The sequence below is a fragment of the Passer montanus genome, unplaced genomic scaffold (assembly GCF_014805655.1).
Source record: "Passer montanus isolate IOZ18808 unplaced genomic scaffold, ASM1480565v1 scaffold37, whole genome shotgun sequence".
Classification (NCBI taxonomy): Eukaryota; Metazoa; Chordata; class Aves; order Passeriformes; family Passeridae; genus Passer; species Passer montanus.
The window spans coordinates 1,117,285-1,140,362 of NW_024368485.1; the positions used below are offsets into that span (position 1 = coordinate 1,117,285).

Genomic DNA, 23,078 nt, shown 5'->3' on the forward strand with positions numbered 1-23,078 from the left:
GCCAATGGCGCACAATGGAGGGAAGGCGCGGCCCCGCCCCCGGCCCCGCCCCCGGCCCGTGTGTACAAACACAAAAGGCACGCCGCGCGCGCCCGGGGATTCCCTGCGCCCGCCGCCGCTCGCCGGGCTCGGCATGGGCCCCTTCCCGTCCGGGGGTCACCCCGCGGCCGGCAGGGCCAGGAGAGTGAGTTTACACCCCGGTACTCGGCCTTGGTGAGGCCGCGCGTCGAGTGATGCGGCCGGTTCTGGGCCACTCGCTGCAGGAAGGACGTGGAGGTGCTGGAGCGGGTCCAGAGAAAGGCGACGGAGCTGGGAAAGGGTCTGGAGCATCCATCTGACGACCAGCTGTTGAGGGAGTTGGGGTGTTTATCCGGGAGAAAAGGAGGCTCAGGAGTGACCTTATTGCTCCCTACAACTCCCTGAAAAGAGGTTGTAGCCAGGTGGGGATGGGCCTCTCCCAGGCAACCAGTGACAGGACAAGAACAAATGGCCTCCAATTGCACCAGGAACATTGGGAGGAATTTCTTCACTGAAAGGCTGACTGGACATTGGAACAGGATGCCTGGGAGGTGGTGGAGTTACCATCTCCTGGATGTGTTTAAGGAAACAGTGGGCATGGAACTTAGTGCCAAGGCCTAGTTGGGAAGTGGTGTTCGGACAAAGGCTGGACTCGATGACCTTAGAAGTCTTTTCCAACCTAATTGATTCTGTGGTTCTGTGGCTTCTTTCTTTACACAGAAGCAAAACAAAATTTCTCCCTGTAAGCAGGCCCATCAGAGCTTACGCAGCAAGGATCTGCTGTGGGAGGGCCACACCTGGTCTGTAAAATGAGAGCTGAGTGTCAGGAGGGGGCTGCTGGAGATACTTCTGTCTCAGAAACACACTGCAGGCACGATGGTTCACAGGGAAAATCTACTGTTGGGGAAGGAAGAGGAGCCTCATTTCCTGCACCAGTGCTGTGCCCCTGCTTGGGGTTTGAGACGCAGCTATTGCAAAAGCAACTCTAAGTTTAGCATTGTTATCGTCAGCATACCCCAACAGTTGTATCAGCTGCCATGATGTTTAGTGAGAAAATTTGCTCTTTATTTTCTATTAATGTCAGGATCAAAACACCCTGGGGGAAAGTAACCTGCACTCTAATACAACTGAACAGCCACTAGCAATTGTCACAAATGCATCTCAGCTCCAGAGTCAGCTCCTCTGCTCACACAACTGGTGCCACCATCTTGTCTGTCATTTAGGCATCAGAAGGAGCCATATTTGATTTGCAAAATCTCTATTACGGATGATGATGTAATGCAGCTCTGCATGGAGACATCCAAACTACCTCCAGCAGCAGAAGTGGTTTAGCCATGTGAGCATTCACTTGGGGCTAATCAAACCTGACAAGAAAGAGAGTGTTATCGTGGGCAGAACACCCTGCTAAAATAGATATAGTCTGCATTAGTGCTCAGATAAAAACAACGGGCTGCACTACACAGACATGACCGGACATGCCACACACACACACACCTCTGACCCTACGGTGAGTTTATGAGAGGTGGCTGTCAGGAAGGAGAATCCACAAAGGATTTTATTTATGCTTACAGAAGTATCGATGGATTGATTTATCTATTGATAGCATTTTATGAGAGAACACCACCTTACTGGACAGTCCAAAGTGAACTCTGAGCTGTTCAGTATTACACAATAAGAGTTTTTGCAAATGCTCAGTAAACTCTAAAAGCCAGGCACCGAAATTGGCATCAATTCCCCACGCAACACACACATCCCATGACGAGCAGCTGGAAAAGTTAAAAGAGGGCAGCACCAGGCTAATAATCCATAGGCTGTCCCTGTCAGCTTTAGCTCTGCCCGCTCCCGGGGGTGTTCCCGACCCTTCTCCCGCAGGAGGAGCTGCGGCCCTCCCTGGAGCCGGGCGTGACCGAGCCCCGAGGTCACCGGCGGGGCCCGGACCCCCCCGCGCCGCGGCTGCCGCGGGTGGCACCGGACGTGCCCCCGCCGCCATTGGCGGGAGCGCCCTGGAATTCCATGACGCCAGGCGGGGCGGGGCGCGCGGCCGTCCCGGCCCCGGCGCTGCCCCCTCCCACGGCCAGCCCGTGCTTTCCTCCGGGAGCTCGGCTCTCGGGTGTCCTGGAGGGCCGCAGCGCTGCTCCCGCCCTGCCTGCTTTCAAAGGCGTGAGGAGCACCGCAGGCGGGACTGCAGGGTATTGTCTGCCCACCGCGGAACGCAGGGAAAGCACAGGGAAGGAAAAGCTGTTCCTGTATTAGCAGGTTTTGCACCTTCGTTTCATCCTCGCTGATGAATGCTTTTCCAGAGCTATAGGAGCAGGTACGGCCCTTTGAGCTTTACCACAAATGCTGTTTGCGTGCCTACAGAACAGCACAGAAAGAGCTGCCCCAACTCTACAAAGACTCCAGACGCGCTCCTTTCACTGGCAGCACCGATAAGCCTCTGCTGCTCCTTCCCGAAGGCCTTTATCTCTGCAGACCACAGGCATCTTCCACCCTAAGGCATCCATAAGCGGCCATGAAGAAATCTAACCTAATGAGATTCCACTGGTTTAGCCGGCAATAACACGCCAAGGACGACTGCAGTGCTTCATCCTCGCCCAGCGCAACCACCGCTGCTGCAAACGCGGCCAGATTGCTACGGGAAAGAAGATTAGGGTGGAAAACAGCTGGTGCAGCTTGGAGCCAAAGAAGACTCAGATGATAATGAATAGAAAAGAGGAACACTCAAATCAGAAGTTGTTTTCAGCACCTTTCACAGAAAGTAGACAGCCCTCATTCAGCAAAAAAGAGGCGGATTTCCACTGCTTGTACTCTTTTGGGCTGTTCAAGTAGCAGACATTTTCCAAAATAATCTCTGTCACCTTTCCCTTGTTGGGAAACTCTCGTCTTGCCTGGCAGACTCTGGGCGGAGCAAGGCAGGCACTTTCCCCTTCAAGATGCATAAATTGCAACTTTATATCAACCTAAAAACACTGTTTCGAATTGTTACCAGGAAAAAAACCAAACTAAATGAAACAAAATGAAACACAAAACAAGCAAAACTAACACGTTGTTGCTTTCCAAATAGCTCCCAGTCAGCTTCCAGCGCCAGTGTAATGCACTGGCCCAGTTGGAGGAAGAGCTTCCAGACCAACCCCAGTAACATCACAGACTGCAGGAACATCTACAAACTGCAGCAGCTGCTTCCCTTTGCAACAGCACAGATTACAGGCCAAACAAAACACAGCAGAGCAGATGAAATTTGCCTTTTTTGAGGTCAACTGGACCAAAAAAGAAAAAAAAGAGAGTGGAGAGTATGCTCAGAGAGAGTATGGTTGTTTTCAAGCAACACTGTAGGTAATCTTTCAGAATCATTTGAGAAAGGCATTCACATTTTGTCACCAAACTCCAAAGGGTCTCTGATCAAAGAAGAAATATTTCTTTCCTATCCCCCCAAAAGCACAAACTAAACATCCAAATGACTTAGTCTAGTTCCAGCTCAACAGATAAAGGTCCTCTCCTGTCACCCAGGGGAAACTGGGTTTGTTATTAGTTTTATCTAAAAGCTACTCTGACATTCTGGTGATGGAAGGAGTATGAAAGACTGCCTTTATTTATCTACAGCCTTCACCTGACTCCTACTTTCTTTCACCTCCTCCCAGACCCAATTCTCCCTTCCTGCTCTCAATCTCCCTTCTTTAATTTGTTGAAGCTCCAATCAACCTTTGCACTCCAGATCTGCAAGTTCTCACCTATTCCCTGCCCCAGCTCCCAGCCTAGTGGCCATTTCCTTATTTCATATTCCCTACACACCTCTTTGACTCAATATATTTGCTCAGACAGTTGCATTTTTCTCTTCTTTCTGTTTGTTTTTTCTGTCTCTGTCTTTCATCCTCTTGATTCTGGTGCCAAACAATTCCCACCTTCCCCTAGTTTTTCAGCCAGCCCCAGTCCCATACCTGCTGTGTTCCCTTCTGCAGCTCCCAGGCTGGACAGCCTTTCCTAGCCAATTTTAATCCCATCCTTAAAAAACACTGGGCTGTGTTTCTTCATCCTCACTCCAGTCCTGGCAGGCCTGCCACCCAGTTTGTGGTTATGGCTGCTATGCACTTACAATTTCTCCTGGAAATTTAAGTTAAGTGTCAGTACAAAATGATCACAAGCTTTAAAACTACCTTCCTCTTAAAATGCATTTTGACAGAATTAAAGTATTTGTAGCCTTAAGTTAGCATTAACAGTACATTTGGTGCAGATTTAAACATATTCCTAAATAATCATCTACATAAAAGACAAAAATACACATTTGCTGTTTTTTTCCTGGGAAGTTACTAGGGTTGGCAATCATTGGCACTTGTTGAGGAAAGTACAAGTCACCTAAAAACCTCAAAATGAGTTACAACAACCTTGCCTCTGTGTAAATAGCTTTCTATTAGGATTTGTTGGGAATGTTTCTATGTCATGGGTTTGTAGAGCACAGAAGTTACAGCACAGTAACAGCAGCCATTGTACTGCAGAGCTGTTTGATATGCTGAGCTGCCCATCACACAGGACACCTTCCTATCCTTTGGAATATTTATATTCTCTGTCAATACAGACACCAAAAGAACACTGGCCAGAACCAGCAGCTGTGTAGTACACCTATCTTTAGAGATTGGCACCTACTGCAAACACAGATAAGAAGTTGTTGTGTAGCAGCAGTAGTAGTAGACACAGCTTTTCCCTCACTTTTATCGTGTCTTTTAATAGTGTCTTTTGCCTTTTGCAGTTCTCTGAAATGCTTCACATACATCAGACATTATGGTCCCACTGTTCAAAGAATACTTTTAAGCAGCTCTCAAGCTCCATGGGTTCCTGGGAAGGATTCATAGTTTTTAATTTACGCCTGTGAAAAAAAGTGGATCCCTGAAAACTGAGCCGGAAGGAAAGTCTCCCTGTTTAAATAACAAGAGAAGTGTACATGTGCCACACAAAAAATTTATTGGAATTCCTGGGTTCTTCAGGAAAGCTTAAAAGAGACATCTACTTTAAAATGCAAAATCATCAGTCCTGACATCCAAAGTCCAAAGGTACTTCTTTTCACACTTTGAGCATCACATATGGCATGGGGATTCAGGACAACCTACTTTGGAGACAAAGTGCATTTTTCTAATGTCTCATAACCCAAAAGCAGTAAATCTGGGTTTTTTTTCTCCAAACCTTTTTGGTAATTAACACTGTTTCAATGGAAATTTTTTTCCAAAAGGTATTTCAAGGACAAAAATTCTAAAAGAATGAAAATAAGCCTACAATAGTTCAGAGAATAAGATTCAGGACTTCTGGATTTTGCTTCTCTTTTTAGATTACCACTAATTTTTAGGAGGCTTGGTGAGTTTAACTTGTAGGATCCTCTCCTATAAAGACTTACCAAGCTCCTAGTTTCACTGAGTATATGCCTGCTTTTATATAAGGACTCCTGGCTCTAATTCCTTATGTATCATCCAGGATTTTCTTATTATAATCTCATTTGTATTATTATTAACACACATGCACTGCTGGAACTCATCTCTCATCCTTCTAATGATGTCCCACAGAACATGAAAGAGTAAGTAACATTACCAGAGAATAGTGCTAATTCTTTATTTTCTGTGCTCTAATGAGTTTCTACTAGTGGAAAGAGTAATAAAAATCCTGTATGAGCACCCCATAATGACATCCTGAAACTCCATTCCTATTCCTATCTAGTTTGCTTATTTGTTTGTTCTTAATAGCCTTTTAGATATGCTTAATATTTTAGTATACTTTCTAATAGAAAGTAAAAAAGTCTCCATTACCTTTTGAAGACTGGAAGTTAAAAATATCTTTAATTGCCTGATCCAGAGCTAAGAACAGTTCCAGGTACATGCAATGCATGTAGATGTAACCACAGTCTTCATTTCTTCTTATCAGCTTCGAAGGACTGGCATGCAACAGTTCAGTATCTTAAGGTGGAAACAGGACTTGCAATATCATGCCAAAAAAAGCTGTATTCCTATTACACTGGTGCTATAAAAAATCCTAAACAGAAACCCCTTGTCAGTAGAACTTCAGCTTCTTATTGACTTCTCTAAGTTTATGCCCAATCTTCTTCCATTTCTCAGGAAAGTATTGTGCTTTATTCTTGGATGCTGCCAGTTTGGAGTGTACTGAAGGGTTAACTGAAACAGAAACCAAGCCCTAGCACCCGATAGGGAATAGGGCACAACAGATAATTGTGAGGTTATTGTACAGCCCTGCCAAAGCCTGGAAATTGGATGGTATGACAAGGAGTATCTGTGATTTTTTTTAGATTAAGTATGATCAAACAGGATAACATATTTCAGAGATATGATGTGAAATTTAATTATAGAAATGTGTTAAAGACATTGTGTGAAAGGACTGGTGGACAAGTAAAAAGAAAAGGGAGTTTTTCCTCTGTAATGATAATGCAAGAATCTGAAATTTACTGTAGCTGCCTAAGTTAGTTTGTATTGACAGACACATTTCAAGTGGGTTTTTGCAGAATTTTCTGCAGAACAGGGAAGAACAATTGTTCTGGGGAATATTTCTTCCCAACATTACAGCATAATAAAATTATTTAACTGATTTTAGCTCTCCTGGCTCTTCACACATGACTAAGTTATGATAACAACTTTTGCTGTCTTTTGAAGCATTGTATTGCACTGTGGAAGGAATTGGGTAGCCCATGGTTTTCTAACCAAAACTACTGCAAAATCTTTTATTTCCAGTACTTCTGTGTTCTGAGTCCATTAAAACTGCCAAGGAGGAACAACCAAGACAAGCCCTAATTGGTTCCCAAATAAGATCCCTACTACAAGTACACTGATTTCCTGGGAGCTCTGATAGTAGAATTCCAGCAGGCTGATTTGCCCCAAGGCTCACAAAACAAACCCCTGCAGGCTTGCATTAGGGAGGGGAAAAGAGGGCTCACTCTTTCCCACCACCCATTAGGCTCCCATTGGCTCCATTCTGCAGCACTGCTCTTGTAAAGGATGCCTTTTCACACACTGATGCAGGCTGCAGCCCCTGCTGACACTGCCTTGAAAGGCTCTGAGAGCTACTATATTTGACAGAACTAAAAGATAGTATTATTTATTTCATTTCTTTGCTCAGTAGGGTAATCTCATGAGATATGAATCTCTTCTTCATGAGGGCCCTAGGGATGGCAGGCAGAATGAAACTCAGCTACTCTTCAGTACAATGCAAACAGCACAGACCAAAGTACTCAGGCTTCAACAGCAAACAGCAGACCAAAATACCAGCTATGACACCCTGTATCTTAATTTATTTGGAACAATATTCTGTAGGCTGGTTGCTTTCAAAATAAATCTGCTTGTTCCTTGTAAAAACATAAAATTGTCTTGAAATGGCATGGATGCTTCATAAGCCTCATTTGTGATGCTTCCTCAAGCCTCAGCTGAGGAAGGGTCTCAAAATTGAAAATACTGCTCTGAAGTCTGGCTCTAAGACAGCTGAGAAGTGTTCTGACATGCCCCATCTTTCTTAGCAAGTATTCCCAAATCTCAAACCCCACTTCTGGAGAAAGTGGTCTCCTGAGAGCAGAAAAGGGAGAGGGAAGATGGAGTAGCAGACATTACATTTTAAAGCATCAGCAAAGAACATGAAGTTATTTTCAGTCTTATGAGACTACTGAGCTTTGGGGGTTTTTAAAGAAATGAAAGCTTCCTATTTTCCCAACATTCTTTGTAAGTTACACACTCTGTAGACTCTACTTTTCTGTACCATATTTTTAGGTTATTTTTCTTCATTTCTCCTCCTCTTCTTCTCAAATTCACATCTCACAAGGCATCACAGTATGAAAACTGCAGTTGCTATTGAGAATAGCACTTTATAGTAGCACTTCTCATTAGTTTCCTAATGCTCAGAAACTTCTGCAACACAGTTCATGTACAAGCCTACTGAAGAACAATTTGCCCTGACTACTCAATGTTCAGTATCCACAATTCCAGCTGAGAATAAAAGGATTCACAGATATTCACTTCTGAAAATGAGACCTAGTGTGCCTCTGACTACATACCCAGGCGTGGGCACCCTAATTAGAGGCTATTTTTTAAAAACTCCTTTAAAGTGCCCATAGAGCTGCTTTCACATCACAAGGAAGAAAGTGCCAGAGCCAGAATTAGAAGTTCCCGTCTCCCAAACACGCTCTGACCACACATCTCTTGTGTCAGAGAAGGGGCCGGAAGCGAGGGCGCACAGGAACCATGTGGCAACAACCATGTTCCTCTGATCAAACAGGGCCTGTCAAGCCTCACTCGCTTTGTGAGGGCCACAAAGCTGCTTTCATGGGGCCCAGCTGCCTTAAAGGAGTCCAGGGATCATTGGTGATGAGAAGGATTTGTCAGGCAGCACCAGTTCATCATAAATGACTTCTATGTCTTAGTCAGTTGCTGACAAAATTCCCTCTTAAGTTTTACAGTGGGACTGGGGAGTTTTACCAAGAGTCAGGCAGGAGATAACATAAAATCTCATCTTTTGTTTTTGAAATCTAGAGAAAGTGTCAGACAGTAGTATTTGCAGGCAGAAACTTGATCCTCTAACATCTCCAAACTCATCAAAACAAGCAAGAAACAGAAGGTAAATGAGAATGCACAAATTTAGCATGTGCTAACATTGCATGATTCTGGCAAATCTTGCATTCTGTGGGGATTCACTACAACTTCTGCATGCTAAGTCTTGGCACTACAACTTATAGTGTACAAGTGATGTTAAAATACAAGCCCCAGCCTGGGCCAGTAAAGTGGAGAACATCAGTTGGATTAAACAGGGACCGCAGGACAGAGGAAGAGAAGCAGCACCACTTGGAACCTCAGCAGCAAAGAACCAGAGGAAAGGCTGCCAGCCTGGTTCCCCTGGGCTACAAGGCTTCCAGGCACAGTTTCCATGTTGGCACTGTGTCCTACATTCAGCAGAGGGGCTGTGCTTATGCAGGATAAACCCCCACTGTGAGAGGGAGTCATTTATCAGATGCTACTGAATTTGACATTACACACTTCATTCCAACATGAAGTTATGTCCTTTGGCCTAGCCCTGACCAATATGCCCTAGCCCAAGAGACAGCAAGCATTCCTGGGAGTCACTGTCACTTCCCCCTGCTAAAAGCACACAACAGCACCCTTCTCCCGTGGTGCACTGAAGGACAAGCTGGCTGCCTGGCAGTCCTGAATTTGGGATGTGGCTCAGAGGGCCCGGAAGATTGCTCCTGCCACATCTGCAATATTTAAGGTTCTTGGTTCTGAGAAGCACAAGGTCACCTGTATAACTTTTACAGGCAAAGGGCCACCTGCACAAACCAGGAGTGAACACAGGTTGGAGCCATGCCCAGGTTTGCAGATATGGGGGGTACAAGTGGCACAAAGGCTTCTCCTGACAGACTGCTCCTGTAACTTCCTGATACAAAAGAACATGAGGGAGAAGGAAAAAAAACCCACTACAAAACAACCATCATCAACAAGATTTTCCAACTGTGACTTTCACACACTGGCAAGAACTTCTTCATAGCCCTGCTTTGAGAAACAACCAGTCTGGCATATTCTGACACCAACATCACTTCCAGGCCAGAGCCCAAGTCAGACAGGAACACGAGGGAGCAAAGGCACAGCTGTATCATCATCATGTTTCTAATATTGAAATATAACCATGTGAGGACATGATTTTTCCAGGCCTCACATACATATGACTTAAGAAAGATCCTCAAGGGGCATAGTGAGCTGTATTACAAATTCCTCATAGATGACACATAATTACCTCTGTTTTGGAAAGGATTAGAAAAAACACTGGAGGGGAATCCAATGAGTGGTATTCCCTAAACATCACACTAACAATTTAATTTCAATTGCATGGGTGCAAAAAGATATTTAGTAAACAAAATAGCAAATTATTCCAATATCAGGTCAACAAGAAGCTACACATATCTGTAATCTTATAATGTTAGTATTCTCCAAATAAAACTTATGGTATAGAAGAACAGCAAAAAACCCTACACATTTTCCCTAAATCAATATTGTATGTTTTTTCTAAGAGAAACAAATACAAATCTGAATGTGTTATTATTAATTTGTAGGTCCTCAGCAAGCTGGCAGAACATTCTCTACACAAGAAGATAAATATTCCTCCTACAAGAATGTAGTCTAAGTAGGGCTTGTATGATCCAGTCAAAAGGCAACCATGTCAAACTCAGCACCCAAAGAATGAGGCCTCCCTCCACCACAGACTGGATCCTTAACTTGGGACATCTCTCCCTCAAGCCAGAGGACCTTTGAGAATTTACACTAGCTGAGGATCTGACTCATAACACTTGATCAAAGGTCAAATGATCAGGGTCACCATCTGCTTTAAACAGGATTTATGAACATCACCAGCCACAGACTGTTGATCACCTGATATCTCTGCTGAACATAACCCAAAATGAGGGCTTACCCACTCTGCTTGAAATTTCTGTCTTTTTACAGCACACCTGTCCTGTGTGCTCCCCCTTTTGTTGCAGTCCTCTCTTCCTCTTTCTGTTTCTTTGTAGTCTCTTCAGGTAAACCGAAAGCAGGCAGACGTGGGTGGGGCAGTATAATTTGGGAGCTCCTCCCAATTACTGGAAATGCAACTTCAGTTCTAGCAAGGAACATTTCCAAATCAATTTTCATCTCAGTTGAAAAACAAATGAGGACACCTGATCTTTTTTTTTCCCCCTTCAGCTGATCATTCCAAGAAGAGTGTAACTTTGGTCTAATTATTGCAGACAGTGTCATGATGGGATGAAAAGCACACATTGCAAAGCCATACAATGTTCACTTTCTCTCCTGTTTCTTAAAAACTTTAAGGTATGGGGTTCTGACAGAAAATAGAGAAGTACCTTGCATATAATATACACATTTCATACCTTATGCTCACTCTTAGCTTTGGATTTTTATGAAGTTGTCAAACACATAGGTGATAATTAAGAAACGAGAATCCAGTCCCTACACAGAGATTTAGTAATTAAGCAGTGTCTCTGCAGTGTGTCTGCAAGCTGTAATTAAAAGCTTCATTAGAGGGAGAGCAAAAGTAAAGAGGCAGAGGCCTGGTTTTGGTATTGTTTTCCTATAAAATACACTGTTCACTACAAGTGACCCATCCAGCACTCTCCAGCTGCATTTGGTTAAAATTTACCACAACAGACCAAATCTAGGCACTCAGACTAGCAAAGCAGAGAAAACCCAAGGTTAAGGAATTCTTAGAACCTGAAGTGTTGCCTTCTACAGTGTTACCTGGGTGTCTAATTAATGAATTCATTCCAAACTACTGCTGCCAAATTTCAAATTGCTATTAAGAACACTAACAAGGCTGACTGTGCTGACGACATTTATGGCCAAACAAAGAGGGACCTTGGTTTCTCAGGTTCTTCACATATGTAGGTGCAGAGCAGTGCATGTTCCTCCCCTGAAAGAACTAAAGTTTAAATATCCTTGCATAAGGTGGAGACAATGGTGTTAAGCACAATGTGAGGGTAAAAGTGGGTTTAGAGTTACCTTAAAATCTTGATTATCTCTAAGTATCTGCACTAGTAACTATGGGCTGTAAGAATAAAAAAATCCAGCCACTCACCCCAGACTTGTTCAGAGATTGAAATCCAGGCATTCCCTGTGAGACAATAAGAATATTAAACAGTAGCTATTGCATTCATACAATGAACATTTCTATTTCTGCCCCACCTGCTCCCATCCCAGTGTCAGGTATCTTAACTCCCTGTCTCTCCCCATTGCGTTGATGACACAGAAACTGAAGCAACTGACTATTGACATTTGGCAGGAAACTGCTCTTGCAAATATCAGCTTAGATTCATTACAGTTAATTACATTTTTGTAAAACAGTATGATATGTCAAACAGTATCATATTGTGTGAAGTAAGAAGTGTTCCCTCATGTCAAACAGCCTCTCAGTTCTTGTCCTAAGAACACATACACACGGGTTTCTTTTCCTCCCTTACCCTCCATATAAAAATAATACAAAAGCATGCAACACATTTAATTGCAAATACATTATGTGGAATTTACCCTTTGGGATACCATTAAAATGTAACAGAAAATATATCCAGATGATCCAGTTCCATATATTTATGATGGTACACTACTGACTTTGTAGCAGACAAAACCCCCCACTCTTAAAGGACATGCTATCAAATTTTGGAAGTGACCTCAGTGGACAAAATTCACCTTTGTTAATATCTTTGCACACTTAGAATATTCTAAAAGGAACATACACATCTGTTTCATACTTTTAGTGAAGTCTTCCATCCTTTCTCTTACCTGTGTCTAGGAGCATTTTTAGAAGTGAAAACCACTGAATTCTTACCAGAACAGCTCTTGACCCATCCTTGCCAGTCTGGGCCCCTAGTGAACAATTGCTTTTGTGTTCTTCACTCCCACAAGCATCTTTCAGGTGCAGATTAGAAGACAAGGGCCAGCAAGTACCTTACTGTGATCCTGGTCTTGACAAACTATTAAAAATGAACAAGTGAATGAATTGCAGTGTCATGACAGTAACACGTCTGATGGTTCCAGACAGACTGAAAAATCTGTGCTCCATGTCAAATCAAGGAATAGATTTGAAGCAGATCACAGCCTGGTCTCCCACACTGCACCCTGCAGGCCACAGAACCCCATCCCGCTATCTCCATCACATATGGATATCAGGATGAAATACAAAAAAGGATGGGTGGTCTTATCTCCTAAATTATGTCAAGATAGAAGTTTTAAATTCTAGACTTGACTCTTTGACTATTTGATAAGGTAGAATAACCAGTTTGCCTGAGTGTCACCACTGAAATAATCAGAGTGCTTACTTATCCCACAAGGATACTGTCAGGTTTAATTAATTATGTCTGTGAAATCCTTTCTAAATGAAAAGTGGCAAGCATGATTTATTAACTAAGTCCAAAGCACCACTGCAGAATCAGAGAGTGTTCATTGTTTTACCAAGAGAATAACACTTCTCATAAAATACATTTCAAATGGGAAATTATAATAACAGCCCTTTTGACTTATTTAGACTTTTCTGTGAGGAGCAAGGCAATAGGCTTTTGATGAGTTCTAGGAATAGAAGCATAATGAAGAACAAGAGACACAGGAACACTCGCCCACTGACATGAACCAGCTAAATGGTGTTGCATAAATCCTGAGAGCAGGGTCTGCTGTAGGGCTGAGCTGAGACAAAACCACTCCTCTGCTTGTAAAATGCTGCTTGCTTGCAGTCTGACTGTGTGCAAGGATCTGGGCAAGTCTCACAGATGCAATCACCCAACCACAAAGCCCAGCACTGGACAGAGAATGGCATTAGTAGCAAAAACCACCTGTAAGGTGCTGATGTAGGAGCTGATCTGTCAGCAGCACTCCACTGCTGCCAGCTTTCCTGCTCTCAGGGTCTCACAGCTCCAACCTGCAGGCAGAATCCAGCTGTCACAGTTGGGAATGGCAGGTTGCTGTCATGGATGGACATCCCCACTCATCAGGATGCAGTGGGGCCTCTTTTTAGGTCCACTTTTCACTGAGATGACACAAAATCCCAGAGATAAAAGAGTAGATTGAAACACTCAGACAAGACACAGCTCAAACAACCTGTGGATTACACTGATCCAGAACATCCACAGGGCAGTTCTGTGGCCCAGCTCCTTCCTGGACAACTCCACCTCTTTGGCTTGTTCTGGCAAGTTCCACACCCTCCATGCCAAGAACAGGAGTTTCAGAGGAGGAAATGATTCATGCCCTCAGAATGGAAGTGAAATCCCACAGATCAGAAGAAAACACTTATTCATCTGCATAAGTACACACGCATACCTCACGTTCACCAATTACATTTCAATCAGATACCACAAATGAATAAAAATACCCCAAATCTGGTAGAATTTAACATCAGGTGGCATGCCATAGATATGGCATGAAACAAGCACTACCACACGACTTCAAATACAATGTCAACTGAATTTGGGCCTGATCCAGCAAAAAATAGCCATAGCTTTTGCAGGCTACAGACACATAGGGTTTGAATGGCTCCACTGGGTCAACGTGACACGTAATTCAGAAATATCAACCTGTTGTAGCAAATAAAGACAATAAGGGATTGTCTGGACTGGGTCAGAATCCTTTACAAAAATATTTTAGCTAAAATTACAGTGTAAGAAATGGTGGGTGATGTTTGATTTGTGAGTTGGCCAAGACAAACCCATCGGGAGATCCCCTTAATTAAGTTATTACTCATTTGTTTACATTTTGAAGCTTCCACTTCAAGTCATCTCTCTGCCTCTTTGTTTCCCAGCTTCCTCCTTCTTTATCACATCAGCTTCAGACAGCCAGGCATGAGAACCACTTACCCATGCTGGCACAGGCCTGGCCAGGCAGCACAGCTCTTCAGCAGGCTCAGAGGGTGGCACAGCCACACCACCAAACTTTTGGGAACAGCCAAGCAGCTCAGACACAGCCCCCATCTTCCTAAACCAGCACCATGCTTGAGAGCTGGATTCAGCTCAGGCTCCAGCACAGGAGCCTATCTCACCTGCTAGCAGGGATTTTCAGGGTTTCAGGTGCCACCCTGGCAGGGAAGCTCCCACCCCGGGTGGGCAGATGACACCATGAGCAATAGTCCTTGCCCATGGTGCTATTAAACAAAAAGGCACTACAGGTGGTGCCACCCTGGCAGGAAAGCTCCCACCTCGGGTGGGGACACACCTGCAGTGGGCAGATGACACCGTGAGCAATAGTCCTTGCCCATGGTGCTATTAAACAAAAAGGCACTACAGGAAACATTGCTGTGTGGAGATGAAGTGACAGGTGTATCACACTGCAGGTCTCAGGGCAGTCCAGCCACATCCTTGCTAGTGTTTGAAACAATTCCTACCAGAGATATCTGGGAGCAGCCTGCCTTCAAATATCCTCTGTGTGAATGATTAAACTGAAGATGAAGACATGGAGGAGATCTGAAACCGCCAAAGAGTACAATGGTGGCACTGTATCACCATCATGCCTCTGTACACATCCTTTCCTGAACAGGTAGAGGTGGGATTTTTTTTTCCCTAATTAATTCTTCAGTCTCCTGCTTACAGGTAATTACCACATGTCATGAACAGCTAGCTGATTGTGGACTCCTGCTCCAGATCAACTTTCATTCTGATTTAAACACATTACATGTGACTACATAATTGAATCATAGAAAGGCTTAAGTTGGAAGGGGTCTTAAAGATCACCTTGTTCCAAGCCCCTGCCACGGGCAGGGATGCCACCCACCAGACCAGGTTGCTCAGAGCCCCATCCAACCTGTCCTTGAACACTTCCAGGGATGGGGCAGCCACAGCTTCTCTGGGCAACCTGTGCCAGTGCCTCATCACCCTTAGTGCAAAGAATTCCTTCGTAACATCTAGTCTAAACCTCTGCTCTGTTAGTTGAAAACCATTCCCCGTTTCCCTATCACTATCTGTCCCTGCCTCTTTCAAGTGCTGGAAGGCTGCAATAAGGCCTCCCCAGAGCTTGCTCTTCTGCAGGCTGAGCCACCCCAGCTGTCTCAGCCTGTCCTCATGGCTGAGGTGCTCCAGCTCCAGCCAGCCCTCCTCCAGATCTGCTCCAACAGGCCGCCTTCCTTGTGCTGAGGATGAGCCGGGCACAGCCCTCCAGGTGGGATTCATGAGGGGAAAGGGGGTGAAACGCCTCCCTTGACCTGCCAGCTGTCCTTCTTGGACACAGCCCTGGATGTGCTTGGGATTCTGGACTGGAAGTACACACTGCTGGCTCCCGTCCAGATTTTCACCCAAGGAATCCCAAATCCTTCTTGGACACAGCCCTGGATGTGTTTGGGATTCTGGACTGGAAGTACACACTGCTGGCTCCCGTCCAGATTTTCACCCAGAGGAATCCCAAATCCTTCTCTGCAGGGCAGCTCGCAATGAATTTATCTGCCTCACGTCTGGGATCACCCCGACCCAGGCGCATCGCCCTCAGACACCAGAGCTCTGGGCCGGCTCCCACCCCTACGCAAAACCGCGTGTGGGAGTAAACAAGGCGAAGGATCCGCAGGGACGGATTCCACTGCGTGAAATTCGCTCCGTCTTTGGCCGGAGAATGCGGAGCTGCCCATGTCCGCGGCATTTTTAGCTCCCATAGGACCCGCAGGTCCCGTTTCCCACAGCGGCGGCGCCCCTGAGGGGGCGCGAGCGCTCCCTTCCCGCGCCGCCGCCGCCAGCGGGAGCCACGGCGCGCGCTCCCCGCGGCTCCGCCCGCGACGCGCTCCGGAAAGGCTGCACAGCCCGGCGGGCCGCATCAACCCCGCGAACTGGAACGGCGGGGGCTCCTTGGGCTCGCCTCGAACCCTTTACACTGGGAACGGCGAATTACGAAACGCCATAAAAAACGGGCCGGGAGGGGCGGGGGCGGAGGCGGCTCCGTGCTCTGCCTCCGCCGCGACCGCGCCCGGGAGCTGGTGAGTGCCGGGGCAGCCGGTGCGGGGCCTGCCGGCCTCGGGAGGCGCTGCGCTTCCGGTGTCGGCGGCGCTGCGCAGGCCGCCCGCGGCCTCAGGTGCTCCCCTTGCTTTCGCTTAGCTGGGCAGCTGGGTTTGCTGTAAGAGAGCCCTGCAGCCTCTTATCTACGTTATATATATATGTGTGTATGTATATATATATATATACATATATATGTGTGTGTGTTTACATATATATATGTGTGTGTATATATATATGTATATATATGTGTGTGTGTGTTTAGATGTCCTACACGTATAAAGGGGGTTGGGTTGCCCCTGGCAGGAGTCCAGGCGCACCCCAAAGCCGCTCTCCCCTTCCTCTCCTCAGCTGGACAGGGGAGAGGAATTGTAACAAAAGGGGTCAAAGGTTGAGATAAGGATGGGGAGATCTCTCAGCAGTCACGGGCAAAACAGAGTTGACTTGGGGAAATGAGTTTGATTTATTACCAGTCAAAATCAGGGTAGGATTATGAGAGGCAAAAGAAATCCTAAAAACACCTTCCTCCTCCCCTTTCCCAGGCTCTATCTCTAGTGGCACTGGAGGACAGGGAATGAAGGTTGTGATCAGATCATCACAGGTTGTTTCTGAATTTTTACATAGTACAGTTTTTACCCGTTCATGTTTGCAAGCTGATTTAGACTGTATTCAGTCCTTTGGTAACTAGGAATCAAAACAAACACCATTAGAGAATGTTTGTGCTTTTCAGATTGTCTGATTTCTTTTTCTGCTCTGGAAGGAAGAAAACACGACTGCTGAATGATTTTCTGTGTCAGAACGTTTCATTTTTTCTGGCTCAATGATCTGACTGAATTGTGCTGCATTTTTAGAACATCCCAGAAGAAAGCTTGTATGTGAAGTGTAATGGGCGCCTGGTCAGCGATGAAGATGAGTTGCAGAGTGGAGTTGTTTATAGCCTGGAGCCGAGACTCTGTGCTGGAAAAGGAGGTTTGTTGTTTGTTCTGCTTCTTAGTGATTAGATTCTTAGGTTAAAAAACTGCTGCTGTGCCCTAGTCTGTACTGATAGCAGGAGTCTCAGGTGCTGGCAGATCTCTTGTGTGCATGACTGATACAAAGTCTCTGAGCTAAAACCCAGGTGTTTGTGCAAAGCTGAGGATTGACCAGGGAAGTCCAGATGTTCCTCACATCCCTTTTTAGCTTATCTCTGTTAGTAGAAGTGTGTGTGGCGTGCACCAAAGTGACTTCAGAGTTGAAATTGTGTGAAATTGTGAAACCTGTGATATAGGAGTCTCCTCGAGCCAGCTCTCATAAGCTCTTGGAGATCTATGTCACACCCAAGATAACTCAGCTACCTTAGAAGGCATAAAATCAGCGGGATGGCTTCTGTGGTAGTGTTGGAAACAAAAAGGTTTTAATAAAAGGCAGAATAACAGAACTCTTTGCAGAGAAAAACCGAGCCAGGTGCAGGAGATCCTTGCCCCTGGTAAAACACCTCACAAAATGATTAGTTCCTTTGTTCTCTTCTTTTTCTAGTAAATTGCCCAGGTGGGACCTTTTGGCTCCTGTCCAATTGGCTGTCCTTAAGTTTGAGGTGTCCCCCAGGTCCTATGAGGTGTCTTTTTACCTAACTGGGGAGAGAAACTTCTGGGTTTAATTCCTTTTAAAGGGGACAAAGGATAGTTTTGTCACTCCATCAACAGGGGGCAGGGAGAGAAACTTCTGGGCTTAAAAGGGACCAAAGGATAGTTTTGTCACTCCATCAACAGGGGGCACATTCCTATAGACCTGTCATCTTAGACTGCCAGGTTTCAGTCAGTGGTCACTTAGGGCAAGTATTTCAGGTACAAATAGTCTGTGATTTGAGTGTGATGTGACCTAATTGACTTTATCTTCTATTATTAAAAAAATATACATATAAATGCCAAGATCTCAGTAGCCAAAGAACTAAAGAATTCAACCTAAGCTGGACCCCTTACATTGGCAAGATGTTTCTGCGTAGCTCATTCCTGTTTGCTTTTTTGCCCTGGCAGGGTTTGGGTCGATGCTGCGGGCCCTGGGTGCTCAGATTGAGAAGACAACAAACAGAGAGGCTTGTCGAGATCTCAGCGGCAGGAGACTGCGGGACGTCAACCACGAGAAAGCGTAAGGCGTTTTCCCAGGAGCTGAAATCACAGAATAACCTGAGCCTGTAGCTCACTGTTAACAAAAGAGGTCAAGTGGCTGTCTGTCAGCAATGAAATGGTGTTTTGAGTACTAAAAAGAGCAAAAGTGAAACTGGAAGCCACCAAGGCTTTCCTGACTGTAATTCTATTATGGCAAAAATAGATGTGATTTTACTGCAGCCTGAGTCTGAGAGACTGCTCTGCACCTCTTGGTGCAGAATTCACAATTCCTTGTGTGGAATTCTCACCGTTCTCTCTGAAGCTGCAAGTTCACACACAGATGTGTGAACTTGACTGCTGTTTCTGCCTTTCAGAATAAGCCCTGCTCTCCTCTCTGTAGCCGGGTCTCTGTTTCCTCAGTCACTCCGCTGGGTGCTGTTGTCTTTTCCCTTTGCCTCCGAGTCCAGCAGGGGTGGAAGCGCTCTCACGGAGCTGCTGTGAACACTGACGAGGGCGTTGTGTCGCCGCAGGATGGCGGAGTGGGTGAAGAAGCAGGCGGAGCGGGAGGCGGAGAAGGAGCAGCGGCGGCTGGAGAGGCTGCAGCGCAAGCTGGCGGAGCCGCGGCACACCTTCACCGACCCCGAGTACGAGCGGCAGTACCGCGAGATGGCCGAGCGCCAGGAGGAGTCCCTGCGCATCGGTACGGCTGCCTGGCCAGCGCCGAGAGCCGAGAGCCTCGCTGCAGCAGGAACATCTCAAAAAGAATTGGTTTTCTGCAGTTAAATCAAATCCTACATTTCAGCCAAATTTACTTGATTTTTTTCCTCTTTGTCTGCAGTGTCTGTTAAATTCCACTGAAGTGATGCTTCACCTTGCTTAGCTATCTCCTTATAAGAACCTGGTTCTGTGAGGGTGGTGTTGCTAGTTGAGCTGTAAGAGTTACACAGGGAAACTATAAAGGGGTTGTACATAAAAAACTAGATATTGAATCCAACTGCAGAATACCTTGTTTCACTTCCTGGTCTTTGTAGTTACTTTGTTTATCCCTACATTGTTGTCAGCTAGATACTGAAACTTGATTCTGAATGAAGAACCTGATAGTTCAGTTCAGGAATCCAATTTTAATTGACTCTTAGTAAATCCATGTAGGAAAGCTTTTGCTGCAGCAGCTTTTTGCTTCTATTCAGTTTATGTTCAAGCTTTGAGTCTCTATCACCAATAGTGATTGTTTTCATTAGTGTTTTAAATTGCATCTGAAGTGAAAAGAAAGTAGAATTTACAACAGACATTAGTTGTGTCCTGATGAAGTTCACTTTCAAATTTGTTTTGAAGGCTTGCAGGTTATTGCCAGCAAAGCAGTGTCATCAGAAAGTGGCAAGAGTCGGAAGCGTCCGGGTGATCCTGGAAAAAGTGAAACAAAATCTGAAAAAAGAAAATGTCCTTGGTAAGAGTTATACCTTGTTTTTATACTCCAGCCATAAGCATTAAAAAGGATATAAAGTTAGGTACATACAAGTAAGCAGAGTCTAGTTTGAGATGTAGACTGAAATAGAAATGAGAAAACTGAACTGATTAAATCAAAGAACTGAAAGTAAACATTTCTGCATTCCTATAATTCTGTCCCAGATGGAGCAGACAAACTTCATTTGCAAAAACAGACATTTTTTCCCCCCACCCCTTCTAAATTATTATATTCTACTACTTACTATTATTCTTTTCTTCATAAATTAATTATAATTTACAATTAACTTAAAAAAGATTGGTTTTCTCCCCTGGCATCTTTCATCTAATGTAACATGGAAAAGAAGTCGAAGATTCCAGTCATTTCTGAATTGGGAATGCTGTAATACCTGTTTTGGGCATTTGTAGCTCCTTTTCAATGTTGATAGCTCTTCCATTAACTAAGCTAACCTAAATAGCTGTTAGAGTAGCTCCTTATATCTCTCTGAAGAGGGTTTTAGAAAGAGAAATGTGGCAATTAAAAATTATTTAAAAGAAAAAAGTTAAGATAGATGCATGTTAATTTGTGACATGTTCCCTGTGCCAGGCCAGGATTGGATGAGGCCACAGGCTCAGGCTGTGAGGATGACAATAAGGATGACTCCCCTTGTACATCTGACAGAAGTTGTCCATCAGGCAGCAGTGCTAATGGAAGTGTTGGAAATTCAGATGAGTGTTCAAGCAGCTCTGTGGCTTCAGCAGAGGACAGTCCATCTACCAGTGCAAGTGAGAAACCACTGGAGCAGTCAGAAGCTCCTGGAAGAGATCTGCAAGGAGAGGTGTGCACAGCTGGACAGGCTGAAATTCTGTCTGAAGAAAACAGCAAAATGACAGAGGCCCCAAAGGAAGACATCCAAGGAAAGAATGGAGTGACTCAAGCTCAGAAAGAAGAGCAAGAAAATGTTCCTGCTAAGGCACAGGAAACAAACCAGGCACAGAGCACAGTAAGTATGAAGCAGGACAAAATGTGGTGTGTCTTCAGCTGCTTTTAGAGCTGAAGAAGCAAACAAGCTCCAGCAATGTGGCTTTTCCCACTGGATGGATGAAAGCCCAACTGATACTTGGCAGCAAAAGGTGCCAATACTTCTGCTTTATGGGTCCTTGCCTAATATTGCTGTTAAGGATTTGTGGGCATAATGAATCTGGGCTTACTCTAGCAATAAAAAAAGGTGTAGCTCTTTTTTTCAGGCTGGGGAGTTACTGGGATTTTTCTGCCTTTTTTCACCTTGGGTGTAAAGTCTGCCACTGGCAACTGAACTCTGATGTGTGAAAGTTCATTACAGTTCAGTGGGGAAAAGACCAGGGATGTAATCTGATCAATTAGAACTTTGTCATCTACTGTACTATTAGAGCTGGCAAGTTTTAAACAGGATGTTTACCATTCTTCACTGTTTACCTTTTGCTCAGTATTTGTGAGACTTTCTATTCCTAGAACAGGAAACTCCACCAATGCTGTGGCAGATTGTTATTGCAGGTGGAAATATTTTTATAGTAGTCCTTGATGAATTTTTCTTTTTTTTAGGAGTAGGGTGAGAATAATGAGGTAACCAGTTGGGTTTTTGTATGCTTAGCAGGACAAAGGTTCTGATTTTGCTGGCAAGAATTGCTTTTGCTGAGTGCATAAGGGGAGTTATTCCTACTGTTATTCCTTGCTCTGAAGTCTCTTAGGTACACAGACTATAAGAGCAGTATGTGCATTTAAATATTGAACGAAATGAGCTTATATTTTGGTGTCCTTTATAGTGTGTTAGTAAATTCCAACATTGGAATTATCCTGTCTATTCCATGGTTTTTTGTAGACAAGGCCCTGGATTGGACTAGACTATCTGTAGGGGTTCTTTTTACCAATTTCTTTTGAAAATGAAATTTTAATCCACATTTTCTTTTAGTGGCAGGATGAGATGTGAACTTCACAACTTGTTTTTTGGGGTCAATCTTACTAAAAAGAGATGCTTCTTAATAAATTTCTTTAATTACAGTGTAACTGTATTAGAAATAACTTTCATCCTCCTTCCTGCTCCTGCTGGAGGTATATTGGTTATATTCTGCATCAGGCTAAAAAGGGGCTGTCAGCTTTGCTGTGCCTCTGGAAGCTGAGATTAAGCTGCTGAACTGCTGGGCAAGATTGTAAACTGATGTTCTTCATTCAGTTTTTTTAGGAGTATTGAACTTTCCTGGGATAATCATAGAATCTTCTGAGGGACCCAGCTCCTGCACAGGGCAGCCCCAATAATCACACCATGTGCCTTAGAGAATTGTCCAAATGCTTCTTGAACTCCTGTTTTTTCTTGAATGTTTTTCTCAAATGTTTTTCTCTTTTCAGGAGTTTCCTGGGATAATCATAGAATCTTCTGAGGGACCCACAAGAGTCAAAAGTCCAGCTCCTGCACAGGACAGCCCCAATAATCACACCATGTGCCTTAGAGAATTGTCCAAATGCTTCTTGAACTCCTGTTTTTTCTTGAATGTTTTTCTCAAATGTTTTTCTCTTTTCAGGAGGTAGAACCAATAGACCTGATGGCCTTCAACTCTGCTGCTGAGCTGGAAGCCCTGGGTTTAGAGAAGCTGAAGATGGGATTGATGTCTTTGGGACTGAAATGTGGAGGCACTTTGAAGGAAAGAGCAGCAAGGCTTTTTTCAGTGAGAGGTCTGTCTAGAGACCAGATCAAGCCATCCCTATTTGCAAAGCCCCCTAAAGGGAAAACCTCTAGTTAGATTTGGGAATATTTACCTTTTTTGCATGTGTATTTGATGTCATTAAATAAAAGCTCTTGGTATCCTTTCAACTGAGTATCCCCAGCTTCTGAACTCGCATCCACAAGCTTCAGTAGCATCCCAAGGAGTTATGGGAAGGATGGACAGGTGGGAAGGATATCATCATAGACACAGTGCTTGGGAATCTGCTCCACAGTGTGTTGGAGGGAGAAGAGAAGCACTGAGGCTCTGCAAATCACTTCTCATGGAGGTTGTGACAGGACAAGTGGACTCTGTGTGGAAAGGAAATGGGTGTGTTT

At 44.6% G+C, this 23,078-nt stretch overlaps 1 protein-coding gene across 1 annotated transcript; it reads left to right on the forward strand.

The window, feature by feature from the left end:
* The first annotated feature begins 4 nt into the window (after positions 1-4).
* Positions 5-22,850, forward strand: SDE2 (SDE2 telomere maintenance homolog). The gene is made up of 9 exons (XM_039716864.1): positions 5-184; positions 1,891-2,207; positions 16,407-16,464; positions 17,332-17,449; positions 18,493-18,604; positions 19,095-19,264; positions 19,897-20,008; positions 20,612-21,008; positions 22,561-22,850. The coding sequence occupies exons 1-9, from the start codon at positions 5-7 to the stop codon at positions 22,777-22,779; spliced, it is 1,683 nt and encodes a 560-aa protein (XP_039572798.1). The 3' UTR covers positions 22,780-22,850.
* The last annotated feature ends 228 nt before the right edge of the window (positions 22,851-23,078 follow it).

Coding starts and splice junctions, on each gene's coding strand:
- SDE2 (XM_039716864.1), top strand. CDS start 5: ATGGCGCACAATGGAGGGAAGGCGCGGCCCCGCCCCCGGCCCCGCCCC. Junction 18,605..19,094: donor GACGTCAACCACGAGAAAGC/GTAAGGCGTTTT, acceptor GTGTCGCCGCAG/GATGGCGGAGTGGGTGAAGA. Junction 19,265..19,896: donor GGAGGAGTCCCTGCGCATCG/GTACGGCTGCCT, acceptor TTTGTTTTGAAG/GCTTGCAGGTTATTGCCAGC.